The sequence below is a fragment of the Apaloderma vittatum genome, unplaced genomic scaffold (assembly GCF_000703405.1).
Source record: "Apaloderma vittatum isolate BGI_N311 unplaced genomic scaffold, ASM70340v1 scaffold2972, whole genome shotgun sequence".
NCBI classification, from domain to species: Eukaryota; Metazoa; Chordata; class Aves; order Trogoniformes; family Trogonidae; genus Apaloderma; species Apaloderma vittatum.
Window position 1 is genome coordinate 6,932 of NW_009705165.1, and position 20,787 is coordinate 27,718.

The following is a 20,787-nucleotide window of genomic DNA, read 5'->3' on the forward strand; positions in this document are numbered from 1 at the left end:
GTCCTTTGACAAACCAGAATTTTTTACACCTTGAGAAAAATGTACTTAGCCACTTCAATTACATGACCCTTTTTCTCTTGACCCCTGACATTCTGATTACAGATAGCCTCATAGGGTACACTTTCAGGTCACATCTATGGACGACCTTCCTAAATTTTGAGGAACTCGCTGTAGGTGTTGCTGTGTTCCTGAGACCTGGCTTAGTGGAACCATGGTCCTTGCTGCATATGTTGAAAACACTGGGTATATTTTTGGTTTTTATCCAAGGACTTGTGAATCCTTGATTCATCCATAGTGGAAAACCACTTATCATGAACTCTGGTTCACCCAGATCTTTTATTCTAAGACTGTTTGATGTGTGTTTTGCATTTGATTTCCTAGTGTGAGTCAACAAACTTAGTATAGGTGTGTGCTGGCATCATTTTTAGAGGAAGAATTGGCCTGTGTCTCATATCACTTTTTCTTTTATTGTTTTATGGTGAGGCTGGTAAACTTCCACTCTTCACACTTGCTTTTTTCATACACTAATCAAAGCTGTGGCTGTTTTTGTTATTACAGGGGTATATACTATTGTTATGGTATCTGCTGTTAGCTGGGTTTTTTAATTACTTTTTTCCCTCGAATGTCAGTCTTTGAACATGTTCTATATTCAACTCAATAGCATTTATGCACATTTAGAGTGAAGAAGTTTCTTAACTATGATGTCTCTACCATTACGTGAGACTTGTGTACTACTGTTTTTATCAAATATATCATTGACAAAAGCAAAAAAAAAATTTAAATCATTGACCCCTTAAAAGCAATCTTTGAGAGCAAATCTTAATCCAAAACCATAAAAATGCCTAAGAAAATAAAAAGCTACATGCCAGAATCTGCTAGATCATTTCTGCAGTGTGTCTCACAAGTATTACCCTTATGTTGGAAATGTTGGACTCTTTGACTCTTTTCAGATTACCTGAGAAATTCATGTCTGCAGTGCTGCATAAATTATTACTGTCCAATCTGCATGCTTTCTGTTTTCTAGTTAGCACTTGTGCCCAATGCTGAACTATTGAAGAACCTACTGCTAGAGAGTCATCTAGGCTTTAATTTTAAAGATTAACTTCACTAGAAGCAAGATTTTCTTTATGAGCTTTATCTTAATATCAGAAACATATAAGGAGTAGTTTTCTTTCTTTTTACTAGCAATGCTTATTAGAATATTGCAATAAACATAGTATATTCATATCTGGCCATATTTTTTCTTCACAGCGTTATTCAACCTTATACCAGTGGGACTTCGAGTTGTTGCTATTCAAGGTGTAAAGACTGGGTTGTATATAGCCCTAAATGGAGAAGGTTTCCTCTACACATCAGTAAGTACCATTCTGAACTCTGCTTCAGAGGCACAGCTGAAGTTGAAATCTACACGGGCATAAGATGCATATTTACTTTCGAGAAGTTCTATAATGTGTATACATGTAGTACACACACCTGTGTGTGTATGCAGCATATCTATAAATGCGATATAGTAAAAATTACTGTGTATTGTTTGGGAAAGTCTGCATGTTAGCAGTCCTGAAAAAAACGTTCTGTAGAGCTCTTTTTTCAGGTAAGCTATACTGGTGGTGTGCAATACACCACAAAAAAAATTATTACTTTCAGTTAAATTCTCCAGAATTTTTCACTAAAGACCTGCAATTATTTTCTTGGTGACTTGTTGATCAAAATCCAAAAGTGGCTCCAACAGTTACTTTTAGACTTACAAGTGAAATTTCAGTCTAAAAGGTCATTAACAGCCTTACAGTTAATCCTGTAGTTCTATGATTAGTGTTATTGATTCTTTTATTTCAGATATCAGGAAAATAAAGAATTCTGTGAGGGACTATATCTTTGTAGAATGATCAAAGTTTAAGAAAAAATCTTCTGAGTCACAAAGAAGACTGCTGCATAAAGTGATTGGAAAGTCCTCAGATTGTTTAAGATATTCCAAATGATTTAATGCTAATCATTCAGTGTGTTGTTATGAATATAAAAATCTTCAGTTTTGTGTAAATTCAGTGTCTTAACCTCCTTTGAAAGGCAAAAAGACTTTAATATGAAGAGGCAGTTCTGTCAGGTATTGACAAGGTGGCTTAAAGGATTTTTCATTACTATATTTTTATTGCAATCTATGTTGAATTTATTTACATAGTGCTTTTCCACTTTTTTTTACATCACATAATTCTTAATTCCCTACTGAGTTCCAATACACTGCTTTGTTTTCAAAGTCCATTGAAAGGAAATTGCACAGATTAAGTCTCTGATGCCCTGAGGGAAAGTATACTGTTTGTTTCAAACATACAATTGTCTTGGAAAAGCTAATTAGCAAGAAAAAATGGAACTAATCTTGAATGTCAATGTCAAGACAAAGAGAAAATTCCTCCTTATAAAATGTCTGCTGGAAACTCCAGAAGAATTGTCTAAAACATTTATTTTCTTCTGTTCAAAATAAAAAATTCTGTCACAGGAAAACATTCAATATTTACTCTCAGAAGGAAGAAAACTAGAAGAAGAAATCTAGACCTGTTAGTGAAAATGCATTGCTGACTCTCCAGTTCCATCACTTCATGTGGGAAATTCATTTCAGTATGATGGCGCAAAGGGTACTTTTTTAATGTGTTAGTACACTTAAGAGTATGTTCTTGCCCAGCACTGTTTCTAAAGTGAGTTCTCAGTTGGTCAGAAATAAATATAAATTTCAGAAAATGTACCAATTTCCTGATAGGATTCTGTACAGGGAGTGACCCTGCAAGAACAAATTTTGGTTACCATTGTGTTTATGTATTATTCTGGAAATGGTCCAGGTTCAATGAATGGTGTCATCTGAGTAAGGGAAAGATGTGGAAAGTACAAGGCAAGATAAGAAGAAATGACTTGATGCAAACTTTGAATAGATGTGAACCTGACCCTTAGAACATCCTCAGGTCTAACAAGATATTTATTTCTGTCACGCCAGTGGATATATGAATTGCTTTGTTCCTATGACTTATTTTCTGAGAAACACAGATTACTTAGGTTGTGACTAGTCTCATGGATATAAATAAAACATCATGTATAAGGTAAATGTGACCCACATGTTTAACATTTTGCAAGATTGTGTATTCTTTGTGGACACTAATGGCAAGATATTTGGACTTGTTGACTTCATATATTAGTTACTGGCAACTTGTTAAGTACTTCTGAATTTTGTTCTGTGAAAGCTGTTATGTTTTGAGTGTGTTTCCCCTAAAAATTTCTTGGGAGAGTGTCTCAGTCTGTCGCTTTACTTTGTGTGAGGTAAGGAAGCAAGTAATTTTGGAATGTACTGGTTAATCTTCCGTGTGAGGTAAATGAAAAACAAGTAGCTCATTAAGTGACAATGAGATGTAACATGTTAAAAAACTCGGTGGAAACCTTTAGTTTCAGTATGACTACAAAATAATTTCTACTACGCTTTTGTCAAGTTGAAGAATAGTAATATTTAGTAACTTAATGCTGATTTCAAGGTAGTGATTTCAAAACATCTGTGCTGTAATAAAAGTTTGATTGTTTCATATTAATATACTGAAAACGTTGACAATACATTTTTGTCTTAGCAATTGCCTACTTTTAGCTTAGAGACTAATGCACTTGAAAATAAGAAGACAAAGCATCAGAGGGAAGTCTGTCTTCTCCCTGAGGATCAAGATGAAGCAATACTGCATGCAGAATATTTTAAGTACTGTCATTTGTAGAAAAGTATTTTTAGCTGATCACTTTCTACTACTGTCTCTTTGGTGGATTTTTCAGACTCTTTGTCGTGGTTGTTTCTGTTGCACCTAAACACAGAATTTGTGTGTTACAAGTTATGTATATTTATTCCTTGGCTATTCTGGGGAGGATGGGAGAAAATAAGCTTTCTGAGTTTTATATGTCCGGTGCCATATAGCAGGGAATGCTAATCGGAATTTACATGTATTTAGATATATTACCAATTTCTTAATAACATTTTTAAAAAAATAGAAGCGTACACAACAAGTAACATTTATAGTTGAAGTTGGGACCAAAGTCCTGTATAGTCCTCTACAGAAAACCTCAGTGTCTCTTTTTCCAATTCACAATATATGAAATCCATAGCTTGTGATAATATCCTTAATGTTGATGCATCTTTTCAGATATTGAAGGCCCCAACTTAATTATTTTTACCATAAGCTTGACATGATGTTGACTAATTAAGCAACAGCACTCATAGGAAAGGTATTACGTGTAATCCTGCATTCTCTTATGTAAAATATCTGTCAAGAGGGAACCAAAGGTACAGTGACAGACCAGTTTTACATATAGATTATCTAATGCAGATTTTCACTGCTTTCCTGCCTTTTTTTTTAAAAAAAAAAGCAACTTCTTTTAAAGTTGCTTTTTGATTATGTTAGCTTGAGATCTCTTGGGTTTATTGTGTTCTGCCATATTTCATAGAAATATAGAATGTTTTGGATTGGAAGAGACTTTAAAGATCATCTAGTTCCAACCCCCCTGCCAAGGGCAGGGACACCTCCCACTAGACCAGGTTTCTCAAAGCCTCATCCAGCCTCGCCTAGAATACTTCCAGGGAGGGAGCATTCACAGCTTCTCTGGGCAACTTATTCCTGCACCTCAGCAGGCCCTCATGGTGAAAAATTTAAGATTTTTTCAACTAATTCACAGAATTAGGAAAAAAAAAGTACAGAAATATAGAAGACTTTCATGGCAGTATTTCTTTCTTAAAACAGAAATAGGAGGACAGCAAGTTGTATAGGAAAGTCAGTCTCAAGAGCTTTTCATACCTATTTTTCCTGCTGCAGCAGCTGAGATTTGTGTTCTGTCCTTTGGGGACTGCTTGAGTCAGGGTCTCTAGTACACACTATCAAAGCCTTGTCAAAAAAAGGGAAGCAAAATCTTTAGAGTTTGATACGACTTTGCAGAATTCCTGGGAGAAAATACTTTTCCAAAACTATAACTTTATTTTTCAATGCATTCAAAGTAGTTGTAAAACCATGATTCGTTACTTTCTATTGCATAAAATATGAGAATGAGAACCTTTTCATGTTCATTCTTTTTCCTTGCACTTTTCTTCTTTAGCCCGTTTAAAGATTATCCATTAAATTCACCTTGTTTTAAGTTTTGGTTTATTGCATCCAACCTAACTTCTGTGTGTTTATGAATACCTATACTTACATATGTATATCCATATATATCCACTCACAATTAGGATAAATTTATTTAGCGACAGCTTCCCATGTCTAGTTGTATATTAGTGAGAAATGACAATTGTAAAAATGAATTGAAATTTATTTTACATGGATGAATGAACTGTGAATAATTCAGTATTTATGACTGCTTTTACTACTGTGAAATCTAGTTGGAAAAGTTGGATTTTTCCACAAAGAACCATCTCAGTTACTAGCAAGATTTCTGATGTAATGGTTACGGACTTCATATTTTTAAGTCCAAAATTATGCCTTACTCCTATCTTGCTTTTGGGAAGTGTTGACAAGATAGAGTTTTGTTTCCATGGTTGACCCTGTCAAAATCAAAAGAAGTGGAATTAGCTCCCCTGCACTGAAAAAATGAGCACAGCCACAGGGATTCTCCACCGGGAACAGGTATGGCCTGCAGCATGAAGATGGCAGTGCCACAGAGGGCAGAAAATTTTGTTGGCTTTGATGCTAATTTTGATCAACTCACTTTACAAAAAGTTCATTAGTTCAACTTTCAGGAGGACTGAAGCTTCTTGTTTTGCTTCTGGATTTTCTGCTCTCTTCACAAGATGAACTCAGAGGTAAAACTTATAATGTATTAGTCCATTTTATGATACTTATTTTCCTAAGGTAAGGATATGAGAGTTGTCTTGGATTATATCAGTGAATTCCTTTCAAGAATTATTTGATTTATCTGGGAGGGTTTGGAAGGGCGACCATGTTCTTATTTTTTTTAATTCTACAATCAGTTTGGCAGGGTGCTACCAACATTTTGTGGCTACCAGAGTAAGAGACAAGGGAAAAACTAAAATGTATAAAGAAAAAAATTTTAACTCTAAAACACCTTTACCTACTTGTGCTTTCTTCTTCACATTTCCTTTTTAATCGTTTGTTGTGCCAATTCTCGGTGACACCTGAGATGTGGACAAAACCAGAGGGAAGACTATGTCTGTGATACTGTCAGCAACAAATATTAACGTGATAACAATCCACTACGTGGTTTCTTAATAAGGCTGATGAACTACAGAGATACTTTAAGAGATGACTGAACCTTCAGGAACAGGTCTGTCTTCCAGCATAGCGTCTGGCTGGAATTGTGCCCTGTGGCTCCAGAGCTCCTCTTCTGGGCATGGGGCAGTGGGAACCTCACTGGCGAATGTAGAGAGGAATGAAGAGACATGGCTGCATTTCGAGAAAGTCTTACCAACTTTTTATAAAGTATTGCAGAATTAGGGACAGCACTTTGCTTGCTTTACAGAACAATCTTTTTGAAAATGCAGGGCTGTGTTCGATTTGCCATGGTATGCAGCATTGAGGGTGTTGAAAGGATTTTGGGTGGGTAGTGTTTCTGTGGCAGTAAGATGTCAGTCTGTATCACAGCCTTCATGAATAAGAGAAAACATCAATATCTGTTTCTGGGAAGTGTATTTATTATAGTCCTCTGGCAACTAACCTGAAAGAAAAGCCTTTGAGGGTTTTTCCTGACATTTCAGCGGCTTCCCAGTGCTGGTATTTCCACCACTTCTTTAAGACCATATAATTGACCTATCTGAGGAGAATGAAATTCAGCCTCAAGGAAGAAGATAGGAACACAGACAGTACAGCCTGCAAAAGAGTGAGGACTGAAGTAATCTGTATTTCTAGTATCTAAATCAAAGTCAAACAAAAAAAAAAGTTTCTGGTAGCTTTTCATAGAGCCTCTCTTTGTGCTTTGGAATAGCAACACTTAGTGTGTGCAGTACTTTGAAGATTTGAAGGTGCAAAAAACCTTAAAGAGAACAGAAGGAAGTTTAAAATAGGTAAAACCAAAGAGAAAATACAATGTTTTAAAATTCATATATTTTTACAAGAATAAACAAAAAGCGGTTAATGTGACATCCAGGCACCATTTTTCTGTTGATGTCATGTTGTCATAGTGTAACAGTGGTTGACCTGGGTTTCGGCAGAGATTGTTCCCCATCTTTCAAGGTACTATAGAAATAGTTGGGAATATGTTTGTTTAAGGAGATGTGGACAAATATAAGCTTGCTTTACAATTTTAAAGAGATAGGCTTTTGTTCTAGTAGTCAGAAGTCTTGAATTATCTGTGGTTTTGTGAACATAAGTACATCAGAGTGGAGAGGCTCCTTCAGTAATATTGTGATCAATACAAAATGTGATTATCTCTAAAGTGGAGAGGCATGGATTTGTTGGATGGACCACTCAGTGGATAAGGAATTGACTGGATTGTCACACTCAGAGGGTTACAGTCAACAGCTCAATGTCTGAGTGGGGACCAGTGATGAGTGGTATTCCTCAGGGGTTGGTATTAGGCCCATTGCTGTTTGACATCTTTGTGAGTGACATGGACAGTGAGATCAGGTGCACCCTCAGCAAGTTGGCCATTGACACAAAGTTGTGTAGTGTGGTCAATACACTGGAGAGAAGGGATTTCATCCAGAGGGACCTGGACAAGCTTGAGAGACAGGCCTGTGCAAACCTCATGAAGTTCAACAAGGCCAAGTGCAAGGTCCTGCACCTGGGTCAGGGCGATCTCAAGCACAAATGAAAGCTGGGTGATGAGCAAAGGACTTGGTGGTGTTGGTGGGTGAAAAGCTGGACATGAGCCACCAATGTGTGCTTGCAGCCCAGAAAGCCAATCACATCCTGGGCATCAAGAGAAGTGTGGCCAGCAGGTCGAGAGAGGACAATGTTCCCCTCAACTCTGCTCTTGTGAGACCCCACCTGGGGTACTGTGTCCACCTCTGAGACCCCCAGCACAAAAAAGACATGGACCTGCTTGAGCGTTTTCAGAGAAGGGCCGCAAAGACAATCAGGGGGCTGAAGCACCTCTCTGTGAAGACAGACTGAGAGAGTTGAAGTTGTTCAGTCTGGAGAAGGCTCCAGGGAGACCTTATAGCATCCTTTCAGTACTTCAAGGTGGCCTACAGAAAGGAAGGAGAGGGACTCTTTATCAGAGAGTGTAGTGATAGAACAAAGAGTAATGGTTTCAGTCTGAAAGAGGAGAGATTTGAATTCGATTCTTCATTGTAGGAGTGGTGAGACACTGGAATCATTGCCCAGAGAAATTGTAGATCCTTCATCCCTGGAAGTGTTCAAGGCCAGACTGGATGGGGCTTTGAGTAATCTGGTCTAGTGGAAGGTGTCCCTGCCCATGTTGGAGTGATTGGAACTAAATGATCTTCAAAGTCTCTTCAAATCCAGACCATTCTATGACTAGGATTTTATGATTTTACTTCTTATGTCAGGCTTATGCTTGAGGGTCTCAACCTGCTCCCATGGTCTTATCTCCCTGCATAGACTTTCCTAAGACAGGGATAGGACCTTTGTTCGTTTGTCGTTGTTGTCTGTGTCTTAGGAGAGCCGTGGCGCACTTTGCAGAGAGGAAAATGAGTTAATTTAAATATTTGAAAATCACAGCTTCTGATAAAGACTTTTGAAAATCAGTCATGTTAACAGTGGTATTTTTAAGATTTTAAATGCTTAGACCGTGTGCAAGCTCCATCATCTAATTTTAAGGACTTACTGCTAAAGTGCTTTCTTATGTACAAATACCTTCTCTGCATAGCCTGTTATCTTTTATTCAATTTGATATTGGTTGGAAGGTGACTTTTATTTGCTTCATATAAGAAAATTTAGTTTGAGAGAGGAGTAAATAGCACACTTCAGCCCCTCTAAGTTGGGCTGCATTGCTCAAAAAGTAAACAAGTTCTCCATGTTCCAGAAGTAGTTCAAATACAGTGACAGGGAGGAGGAAAACATCTGCATGGTTTATGCTTATTTATATCTGTGTTTGGAGGTAGATAATTTGCCTCTCAAGTTGCCTGCCAAAAATAAGTACAGAAAATTGCTAATGTATTTATTTATTCTGTGGTGGCACTTAAGGAATGACTGATAACATAGCCCTACTGCATTGTACAAAATAGTGCCAGATGTCCCTGCTACAGAGTATAGTAGAAAATGAGTATAAAATATCTACTGAGTCCATGAATTTTTTCAGTGGGTTAGGTTTTCAGTACATTTTTTGATTGAATGCTCTGAAGCCAGTGCTTTCACACACAAGATAAGGGAAAAAGGAGGCAGGCACAGACACTGGAGAGTTTGATAGGACAGGAGAGGAGTGAAAAGGAAAGAGGTGAATGGAAGAAGGCTGACATGAGGAAACTGATAAGCACGGATTTAAGAAAGTGGAGAAATAGTGTAGTTGAGGAGAACAGAATTGTAGGAAGCCATGTGATAGTATCATCATTGTAGAAGTGTCAATGGTGATATCACCATAGTTCAAGTCTGATACTTGCATTTGTTACTACATCTCTAAGTCTTTCACATGCAAAAATAGCTACTATTTGAACAGCAGTTCCTCACATCATAGAATCATAGAATGGCCTAGGCTGGAAGGGACCTTAGAGATCATCTAGTCCAACCTCCCTGTTTTGGGCAGGGACGTCACCTCTCGACTAGACCTGGCAACACATGGGGACTGAGCGGGAATCCTAACAATGTTAAAGAAATATGCTGCTTTGAATATACAAAAAAGGTAATTAGTCCTATAAAGATAAAATATTTTAGTGTGACTTCTTCATCTGTGGCAACTGTTTCACCCTTCTGCCATTTAAATTCTGGGGGTAATAACAGAATTTGATTCAAAACTTGCAGTATGTTTCTTGCCACTTAGGCCAAATATGTGCATCCTGTTTAGTTCATTAGTGTCCACATTATACTTGAAAGGGCTTAACTGAAATTTTTTGTCTATAAGACACATATTCATATTTGCTTGAAATATTTATGTTCTTTTCTCACATTTATCTCTCATATGCAATACAAAAAATCTCTTGATATGTGTGTTCTCTTTCTCTAAGATTATAGAATCATATATAAATGCATCAAGGTTAAAAAGCTGCTCTTCCAAACTTCTGGTGAAAGCATCACAGAGTCTTCAGAGGCTGCAACTGGGTATTTTTCAACTAATAATTTTAGAAAAAGGAATAGTAATTGTAGGTAGGTGTGCTAAAATGAGGTAATCTCATCTCATGCTTCAGGAAGTAAGATGATTGCCACAGGGATCAAGAGGAATGTTTTCCTTAATAGATGGCGTCTCATACTGTAGATGTGCTGAAGGAAGTTTGCCTCTGAACTATCGTGCAATGGTCACAGCCGAGGGCTGAGCACAAGCTTGATGGACCAGCACCTTAATCTAGTCTGTCAAATTTCTGCTTCTGGCAATCCTGTCTCTCATGGTAACCTCCCTGTATCTTTGGCCAATGTTTGTTTTGTTGCATAAATGCAACCACAATTTTTCTGGAGGTTTCTTTATTCTCAGCTCTGTTGTTCGTAAACATTTGGGCTTGTCTGCAATCCTAAATATTGAAAGCTGTCTCACTGTGTATTGTATTGTCTTCCAATACTCTTGTTTTCTGTTCTTTTACTTCCCTGGTAATTGTCACTGGACAAGCAAAAGGATCATGGTTGAAATTTCTAATTTTATACTCATTACTATTTAATCCTTCATTGCAGCAAAGTATTAAATGTAGCTACCAAAGATTTTAAATCTCTCAGATTTTAGAAAATAGTCAGAAACACTTTTGCAAAACAAAAGCCTACTACTTTTTTCCATTATTGGTTAATGAATATTCAAAATATTGAAGATAATTGTAGATGGATTTTATGGAAAAATTAAATAATTTTCACAATAAATTTGATTTTTATATAGAAAAGACTTCTCAGTGCATCTTCAGGATTTCTAGATATGAAATAAAAATTAACTCTGTGTTGAGTAGAACAGCAATTAAACGTGGTACTGTCTGTCACTGCTGTAGCTGCATAGTTCATGCACTTTCTGTTATTCAGGGCAGTTTCCAAAAGATATGTCTAGATACCAAGATAGATGAACAGAAGTGAGCTATGAGCTTTTAAATATAAAGTCTATTTTTTTTAAAAAAAGTAATCTAGTGGGCTGAAGAATGGCTTTAGTTGGGAAAAATGTACTTTCATTATGCAAGAATAGTTCAATATTGTCTTGCAGAAATTAAATAGTCAAATGCATATTTTTGTAAATTTTTAATTCTTTCTTTAAAACTTTTTAATTAACTGGATCAGATTATTCAATAGATACCTCATAATATTAGCATAAAAGAGGAAGATGTTGTATTTTACCTATCTAAATAAAATTATGCAATCATCCTATAACTTCAGGGAGGTTGGTAAGGCACCCTACGTATCCCATAATAAGATGATGTGAGCTTAAGTATGTGAGTATAAAATTATTATTTTACCTTTGCAATGTATTTCTGTATAATGTGTGGTCCTTGAGACTGAGCTGCAAAAGAAGGTCAGTACATTTAACATATTGTTGTGGTGTGCAACCCTACACAATTGGGCTTTATATAAAAGATATGTTCCTATAAATACCAAATGCTGAAAGAAGCCACAGCAGTCTTCACCACAGTTGTGAAATGAAAGCATGATTTGCAATGCAATAGCTCTAGATATCTTCTCTATTAGCATTATATATATTAATAGCTGATTTATACATGATATACATTACATTTTTTTAATGAATCAGGTTTCATATTGTTCTTGGGTTTTGGGGGTCTTGTTTTACCTAGCTATTGCACACATTTATTTTGTTGTTGCAGCATATTCATTTTTTCACTTGAATAGGCAAGTGTGTAGCTAAGATTAGTGAATGATGGCCAGGGATAAATTTATATCCCTTGTAATCTTCCCATATGCCATGTGCCCCTGTGGAAAAAAAATTGGGATGTTTCAGTTTCTTCCTCCTCAGTGAGGCAGCTTTAGCCGTGGGCTGGATCCTGTGTGGAAGCTTGACCATCTGGACAGGCCCATAGAAATGCTGATTCTGCGTGTCCTGACTAATGACCCCTTACCCTGTCCTCTTGCATGTTGGCAGAACCTATTAATCTGGGAGCCGCCCTAGGATGTTCTTGGGCCCCTGTCCTATGTGTGTGTGCTGGCAACGATGGGGATGCTTCCACTAGCTTTCCCCTGTTGAATTTTCTGTGGCCAGGGTCTAGATACGGCATGTGTTTTCACAGAGCTGTGTCAGTCTGTGGGTCAAGACATCCATGTAAACACCTGGGATCATCTCTGAAGCCTTCTCATTCCTTTGGGACTAAACTTGAGACCAGTTTTTTTTCCCTTTAGCTAAATTTTTCGTTAGCTGATTAGAGTTCACTTACAGCATAAATCAGTGTGCTAGAACTGATTTTTAGGTGCCTATACAAAACTGACTGGGAAAGTAGGCATCCAAGGAACATCTTGTACATAGTTGTATCAAATATCAAGTTTTCATCTCCCTCTTGGTCTCTCGTGTCAAATTCGTCAGTCTTCCACTCTCTCTGCTGGCAGTTTTCCCTAATGGCGATCCCTGGGATATTTCCATGGATAGTCCGTGGTCGCATGTGCTCATTTAAACAAATATCGTAGACCTTGCAACCTATTTTTGACCTTTTTCTTTGTAGAGTGTGACTCTCTCCTACCTTCTCATCTTTCCCCTGGGGTGCTATTGAGTCACCAGAGAGGAAGTTTTAGGTGGAGACAGGCAGATACAGACCTCCAGGAGGAATGTATGAGGTTCACCTTCCTTGTTACTTGACCAATTCCTAGGTGTGATGTGGCTACACAATGCCTAGCAATGGTGAGGCCTTTTCTGCCCATAGCTTAGTGCAATTGCATGCATCTTTAATCCAATAAAAGTTCCAGTTTAAAACTTGTGAAATACTGTCTGGATGTTAGAAGGCTCCAAAATTCTCTGAAGTATCAAATGTTATCCTAATTCTGATACTAGTTACAATTGTTGATCTCACAGGTAGCAGAGTTGGTATAACTGAGTACTTTCAAAAATCCTCTTTGAGAGGGTTAAACTGGTGAGATTTATTGTGCAATGTTTATTTAACTTAACTCAGTTCACTGTCAGATAAGAAGCTCTCTTGACTGATTCCTGTTGACTTGACAAGGATTCTTGGTTTTTTAGCAGACTACAAATACAGCCTTGGGGACATACTGTCTCTCTCCCCAATGGTGTCTCAAAAGGAATCATAAATCTGTAGAAAATCACCAGTCTAATCTTAATCCTAAAAGCATTCGAGTAGGGATGGGTAGAAGGCTCACCCCATTGTGTTTGAATTCAGTTGTGGCTGTTCTCTGTATCTCCTTATATATTTGTCACTAAACGTTTTGTAATAAAAAGTGACATGATACCACTACTTGGCAAAACAGGAACCTCTGGATTTAATATGCAGGATCTACAGGAAAACCCTATACTTTGAGCAAGCAAAACAAATAGCTGAAGGCTTAATTCAGCCTGTGCACCTCTGGATTTCTTTTTCCAATAGCATTTCACATAGCAGATAGCTCTGGCTTATTAACTAGATGATAAAATTTTTTAGCATTGCTAGACGTTTACATTACATTCCTTAATCTTTAGTGTGATTGTGGCTGCAAAGCTGAAAACAAAGTGTTTCAATACAAAAATTAAATAGTAGTACTTTGCAGCTCCACAGATGTACACAGCTGAAGACCTAGAGTTTTCCACAAAAGAGATGTGATTGCCTAATTCACCATGGAATTGTTTACTTATTGCAGAATTGCCTAACAGCTGGTGAATTTAAAAAAGATAGGGAAAGGGTTTTATACCACAGGCACAAAACAAAATATAGCGAACATTTCAAAGGCATAATATGTTCTCTTTTTCATGTCCCTCTTGGCCAGCATCTAACTTCCGTGTTGTGACTGATGTCCCCTAAGCAGTTAGACCCTGTTATGTTGTCATTTAGGCTACAGGCCAAAACTGAGCACAGTCCAGATGATCAGGAAAGAGGATAATATCATGAAAAGATCTACTCCTAAAAGTAGCTTAGACAATGTTTAGGTAACAGTATACAAGTTTTTATTCTATTTGCCAGGTATTGCTATTATTTCTCCCACCTGTGTTTTACATTATTGGATGAGTAAGGCTTTATTTAAAAAAAAACTATGAGATTAATTTTTATAAAACTTTAATTAAAAAGTAGAGCTGTCTGTGATTAACCAGATTCCATAATCCTTTTTAGTACTTTTTTCTTTTTCCTAGGATGTGCTTGGATGTTCCCTGCCAAGGGAAGAGCAAGAGGCTTGTTACTGTGATAATGTGAGAATAGACTGGTCAGACAAAAAAGTAAAGTGTAATTAATCAAGAATAATCGGGAAGCACTATCTCTGTAAATTATTGATGTTCTCAGGGTGATATGAACTGAAAAATGTATTCTCTCAGACTTGGAGTTGTAATTTCATACTTTCGCAAGAATTACTTTTCTTTTTATAATGTAATAGAATAATTTTTAGATTTAGTAGGAATTTTTCCATTCATTCAAGTGGGGTCTGGAGCTATTTGGCTATACATCAGTAGGTACCAGAAGGATTTGGATAATTCATTCTTGTTCAGCTTCTCTTTGACCAAATTATAGCTGGAAGAATGCCTCTTTTTAATTCAACATCTCAATGCTGTTAGTAAAAAGTATGTTTAATTTCAACTTGTATACCTTGTGCTTTTTTTTCCTGTCCGTTTTCTGGACAATTTCTTTTAAGGCTTAGGGTAAGATAGCAAGAGGCAGCATCTAATATTCTTTTTCAACACTTCTGTTGTTTGTGAGGGGAACTGAGTTGACTGTTTTCTTCTTGACATTTGAAGATCAGGAGTGTGCCCTTGTCTCTTCATTTTCAAGTATCTATTGGCACCAGAAGCAAAGGAGATGAAGGAATCAGCCTTTCAGGCATTGGAAGTGACAACTTCAGAAGCATCATCTGAGGCGATTCTCTCACCCATTTAACATTCATTTGAGCATTGAAGATGGCTGAAGAATAGCCTTTGAAAACAGAATAAGAGATAAAATTGGTATTTCCCCTTAATACTTATAGAAATTTCGCTGCATCTTTGACAGCTGACAGCGTCCTGCCCTGTGCTATCCTACTTAGAACTGTGAAAGCCACTTTTCTTCAATTGACATTGATTAGAGTACAAGATAGATCATTTGATTTTTTTATTTTCAAAGAATATTCTGTCGAGGTGACTGTTCTATAGATGGCATGTGAGGAATAGTGAGTAAGTGTCTAAACTATTGTGCCCAGCTCACGGTTTTGGATGTGTAAGAATGGCATTGAGAAAGAAAGAGACAGAAGAAAGGATTAGGATTAGACATTTGACAGATACATCGTAGTAGGTTCACTTCAAACTCTGCCAATCCTATGAAAGCAGTCTCACTAGTAAATTTTGCCTGAAACCACTGAAGATAAAAAGCCTTGCTTGAAATTGTTGGCCTCACCCTGATAGGGGATGTGGGGGCACTCACCACATCAGATGCAGGCAAGATACAAAGTTCACGCAGAGGGTCCTTTTCTTCGGGCAAATCACAGATTTTGTTAGCTGTGAAGAAGCATGTTCAGTTTCATTTGTCTGTAGATACACCAAACTCAGAAATACAGTATGGGGTTCTACAGTCGTGGTCTTAAAAATAGATATACTATAACTTTGTTACCCTCATGACTTCAGTAGACATATATTTATGTAGCCTACAGTGGCAGAATTTTCTTGGACAGCTTTCTGGGGTGTAATATTAGTCATGGAAATGTGAAGAAAACATTGACGGGTTGTTTAACTGAAAAGTCAGAAAAGAAGTCTGTGAGTGTAACTATTAACTTAGGATATTACTGAATAAAGGAATGGTGAATAACAGCTGTGATAGTGTTAATGGGAGCAGAGGAAAGTTGATCATGCTCAAACATCACCTGAATCAGCAAAAGAAGTGGGTTTTTTAAAAAAAAAAATCTCATTGGACTTAATGCAAGATAAAATAGAGGACATTACTTATCCTGTTAAATAGTTTGTTGTCTCATTAATGGAATTTAACCAGAGTATTGCAAAATTAGTTATATATACTAGAAAATCCTGTCACTTGGTCAATGTGTTTGCAGGGCAAAAGGGAAGAATGACAACTTGTGAAAATTAAAATATTTTTTATTTAAAACATATAACCTAAAAATTAAATATATTTTGAAAGAGATTATTTGAAATTATCTAGGTAAAAAGTTTATTTTATTTCCATAAATAAATACTCAACAAAATTTTCAGTATCTTGAATTGTGTTCCTATTTAGGCTTGGGGAGAATGCTGAAATCCTTCTGGAATTTTTAGTCAAAATTCTAGTAAATCATTAGAAAATCACAACAGATATACAAACTTATTTATTAATGCTCCTATTGCTTATATGTGTAAAGGGGCATGTTAGTATAAATCCCCCCTACATGAATAAAAGTAGTGTAAATTATACCTAAAAATGTAATTAAATCACAGACGTTAAAGTAATAAAGAAACACAAAACTATTCTCTAAATAATCCTGAAGTATCTGAGTAAGCCTGAATAATCCAAATTAATGTCCGGTTTTACAAGAATTGAACCTGTATATTTTGCAGATTCAGAGTACTTCTTTTATGCTTCTATCAATAAAAGGAAAGTCTTGATAATCGAATTAGGAAACATTGCATTCTAAGTTATGCAACAGAACTTTAGAAAAAAGCAGAAAAAAAGTTAGTCGATTGTTTTGCATTCTTAATTACCATCTGTTGTTTTTTTCTAATCAGACTGGATGGTATTTTTGTAAAAGAAAACAGCTTTAGAAGTTTAGTAAATAAGTTTGTGCGTATGTGATGGTTTTTTCTCCAAAAGGATGTAACTACCATTTTTCTTCACATTGTTCCATTTGGCAAGGCAACAAATGTTGAAAAATGCCCACATCTATTTTCTCTCTTTTTTTTGTCAAGTTCTATTTGTTAAAGTAGTGCTGTACTCTTTTCCGTTATCTCTGGATGGAAGAAGGAATTTTATTTGGCATTTCATGGCCTGCTGCTTTTTCTAAAGGTTTCCAACTCAATTCTCCTCACTGGTGGACAGCAGGAAGGTCTCTAGCTCATGCTTAAGATTGTTAGTAGTATCATTCTGTTAATGTCAAATTGATATCGCTCTGTGATTGGAGCGACCTGGAAAGCAAGCTCTGCTGGATAAGCCCTTATTAAGGTGATATATTGTTCCTACTCACAACTTTAAAAAAAAACAGCAAAATCCAACAAATATATAAATAGACTAATTTGTTTATTTTACAATATGAATAGGTAAAACAAGTAAACAGAACCAAGCAAGTATTTTCATTAACGTATTTTACTTTGCTGTGTGCATTCTATACATCAGTGTTGAGACATGCTAATAAAAGAGTAAGTCAAGGATTTCGCACACTCATCAGCAGTTTCATACTTTTGGGTAGTCTCAGTGAGAGGGGGGATGTTCTTCCATGAATAAAGCTTTTTGAAAACAGAGACTAAGCAGTGCCAACAATACCCACAATATGGGGGCAGAATCTTTCTATTTTGTTAACGGCTTCCACCTGCGGACTTCAAAGAACTTGGCATGCAGGAATTAATCTAGTTTTGTAACTTCCATGTGTGCTGTGCAAGAATGCCAGCAAACTTTTTCGTCTTCTTTTAAAAAAAAAAAAAAATAAATTATGAAGCTGTTTAATTGACCATGGAAACAGCCATAGATGTCAAATGTTAAGTATATAGCAAAGATTTGAGATTTGTGAACATGTAACAGTAGAAGTTAGTCTACATAGAGTCCTTAGTTCTTTCTCTGGATTTTTTTTGTTAAATCAGGCTCTGACAGGATTAGAAAGCAGGTACTTGGATTTCTCATTGTTTTCTTGAATTTAAAAGTCATAATAAATTTGTTGTAGTGCCATAGCATATAGTTTAAATGCAGTCACAAAGCCTTCTGTCACCTGGAAAACCTCTACTAAAATGACTGACATAATTTTAAATGATTTGAGATAACTTTATGGTAGAATGAATTTAACAAAACTTTGAAATTATTTTTGCAGCAAGCCTGTCTGTCGATTGCAGTGTGGAATATCCTGATTTCTACTGCTAGACCATGGCAAAATTGCACTGTTCATCCACATGCTGTCTCCAGAAATGTCTCATAAGTAGATTCTGTAAAAGTCCTCTGTTTTTATCATTTTAACAAAATGATGAACATTGTGGCAGACAAGCAAGAAAACAAGTATGTTTTTTGGTTTTTTTTTTCAGTTTATTTGCCATGGGCTAAAACCTCATGTTCAAAGTTGTTGTATAAAATTAGGGTTTTTACTTCTCTTTTTTTTTTCCTTTTCCATTTCTGATGAATGTTCCTTACCTTGAGCCTGTGTTGTTAGCTAACTGGATTACTTGAATACTCACAATAAAATGTAATTTCTCCCAAGGGAATTTTCTGTACAGCCACCTTATCACTACACAGATAAAACTTTGCTTTCACAACCTGATCTGGCTGCGCTTTAGGCAAGACAAAGCAGCAGTACCTAAAGCCAAGCTATGGCTTTTAGTATGTTTTACTATTTCTTGGAAAATTGTTTTCTAGATTTAAATTCTGCAGTGGATATTAGTAAAAAAAGTAATATTGAACTAATCAAACATAATTATTTCAGTTGTTGGATTAAGCATGCAAATTTAACAATCCATAATTATTATTTTAAAGTTCTATGGATTGAAAATATAAAATTTGTGTCTTATAGGTAACAATTGAGTGAAATGCAGTGAAATGCTAAACACTCCAAGCCACAATCCTATTAATGCTGCTGTTAGATTGGACCCCTACTTTTTAACAACATCATAGGGGATCTGAAGTGTAAATATCACTTAGAAGAATAGCTACACTTTTATACAGTCCTGTCTACTTAATTAAATGATGTCACTTGTGAAGTTTTATACTTGAAAGGCATTATGCCAATAACATTGAACAAGGTGTGTTCTTTGTGATGACATGTACTCAGTAGGTTCTCTTTTGTCGTAAAAGTACCATTATAATGAAAGATCTTAGGCCAAAACTGAAGGTACACCATTTCCTCCATTTCATTATATTAAAATGGCTTTATATCCCTTTTATACAATAAAGCTATAATAAAGCAACTAAGATGATGGAGTGGAGCATCTCCCTTATGAGGAAAGACTGAGGGAGCTGAGTCTCTTTAGCTTGGAGAAGAGGAGGCTGAGGGGGGTGACCTTATTAGCATTTATAAATATACAAAGGGGGAGTGTCATGAGGATGGAGCCAGGCTCTTCTCGGTGGCAAACAATGATAGGACAAGGGGTAATGGAATCAATCTGGAACACAAGAGGTTCCACTTAAATTTGAGAAGAAACTTCTTCTCAGTGAGGGTGACAGAGCACTGGCACAGGCTGCCCAGAGAGGTTGTGGAGGCTCGGTCTCTGGAGACTTTCAAAACCCACCTGGATGCCTTCCTGTGTAACATCATGAAGGTGTTCCTGCTCTGGCAGGGGGATTGGACTAGATGATCTTTTGAGGTCCCTTCCAATCCCTAGCATACTGTGATACTGTGATAATATGACACCAAAACATTACATAAGTATTAAAATAGTTTTTTAAGATGCTGATGAATAAAACTAACCGACATCTGAAGCTAGCTATTAGTGTGACATCTCGACCTGTCTTCTCACTTGTCAGAACTTCTTGCCCTGGGGAGCTTAATACAGCTCCTCGAATGCTTTTCCTGAGTGTAGCTCACCATGTATAGACTACATTATAAGATTGCATTTGCTTTGGACTTCAGGAATGCTTCCCAACATTATTTACTTCAATACCTATATAATCTGTTTGGGTCATTTTTCCTGCTTTGTATTTTTTCCAATACTGCATGCCAGGGAATAGAATACATGAAAATATATTCTGCATGGGTCAGTCCTTTCACTTCAAAGACCACTTTCAGATATTTTGTGAATTGTATGCTGAAAATTAATGGTCTAGAAGGCAGGATGAACATTTATACTAAAAATGGACTGTTAGTCATGCTATTAGCAATAAATTCAAAGCCAATTTATGACTTTTGCCAAAAACAATGGGAGCATAGAGGAGCAAAGAGAAGCATAGGACCGACTTATCTGTGTGTTCTCCTTTCTTGTCCCTAGCTTGCTTAACAAATTGGTAAAAAAGTAATGAAAACAGAAATATCACCTACATTTGTCAGAAAAAACGTCAACGTTAGAAGCTGATTAACAACTCTTTATTGTGAAGAAAACATGGGAATAAATCCATCCCTGTAGTATTACTGCAGTTAAAATTACAAATGCTTAGTGCAATGGAGTATTAGGCTGCAAACAACAGTCCTGGGAGGGCCAACATAGCAAAGAGCTTATTAAAAACCCAGCTACAAATGCTACAAATGGTTTTCCAAGAAAAGTGCACATATAGCAGATCATAGCATCCAATTTTCTATTTTTGTTCATCAATACTGCTTCCTTTCCTGAAGGAGAAATATATGAAGTGTGACTATATTTTTCACTCTGTAACCTTAAGAATGACAGAGCCAAAGATAAACTCATGCTTTTGTAATAGAAATAGCTAAATGTACATACATAGAGTTAGCAAACTGTTCAGCAAAGGTATTTTGGTAAGGTTTTCTTTGCCACGATGTATAATCATTTGCATTGCTGTTCAAAGAGAGACTTTTGTAC

General features: G+C 36.4%; 1 protein-coding gene across 1 annotated transcript in view; it reads left to right on the forward strand.

Moving 5' to 3' along the window:
- Positions 1 to 1,251: 1,251 nt before the first annotated feature.
- LOC104270817 (fibroblast growth factor 14) overlaps positions 1,252 to 20,787 on the forward strand; it is a gene marked incomplete at its 5' end in the record, with an annotated part of 97,812 nt that continues 78,276 nt past the window's right edge. Inside the window, one exon of the mRNA XM_009865288.1 lies at positions 1,252 to 1,355. Coding sequence (XP_009863590.1) covers positions 1,252 to 1,355 — 104 coding nt within the window. The remainder of the gene's footprint in view (positions 1,356 to 20,787) is intronic.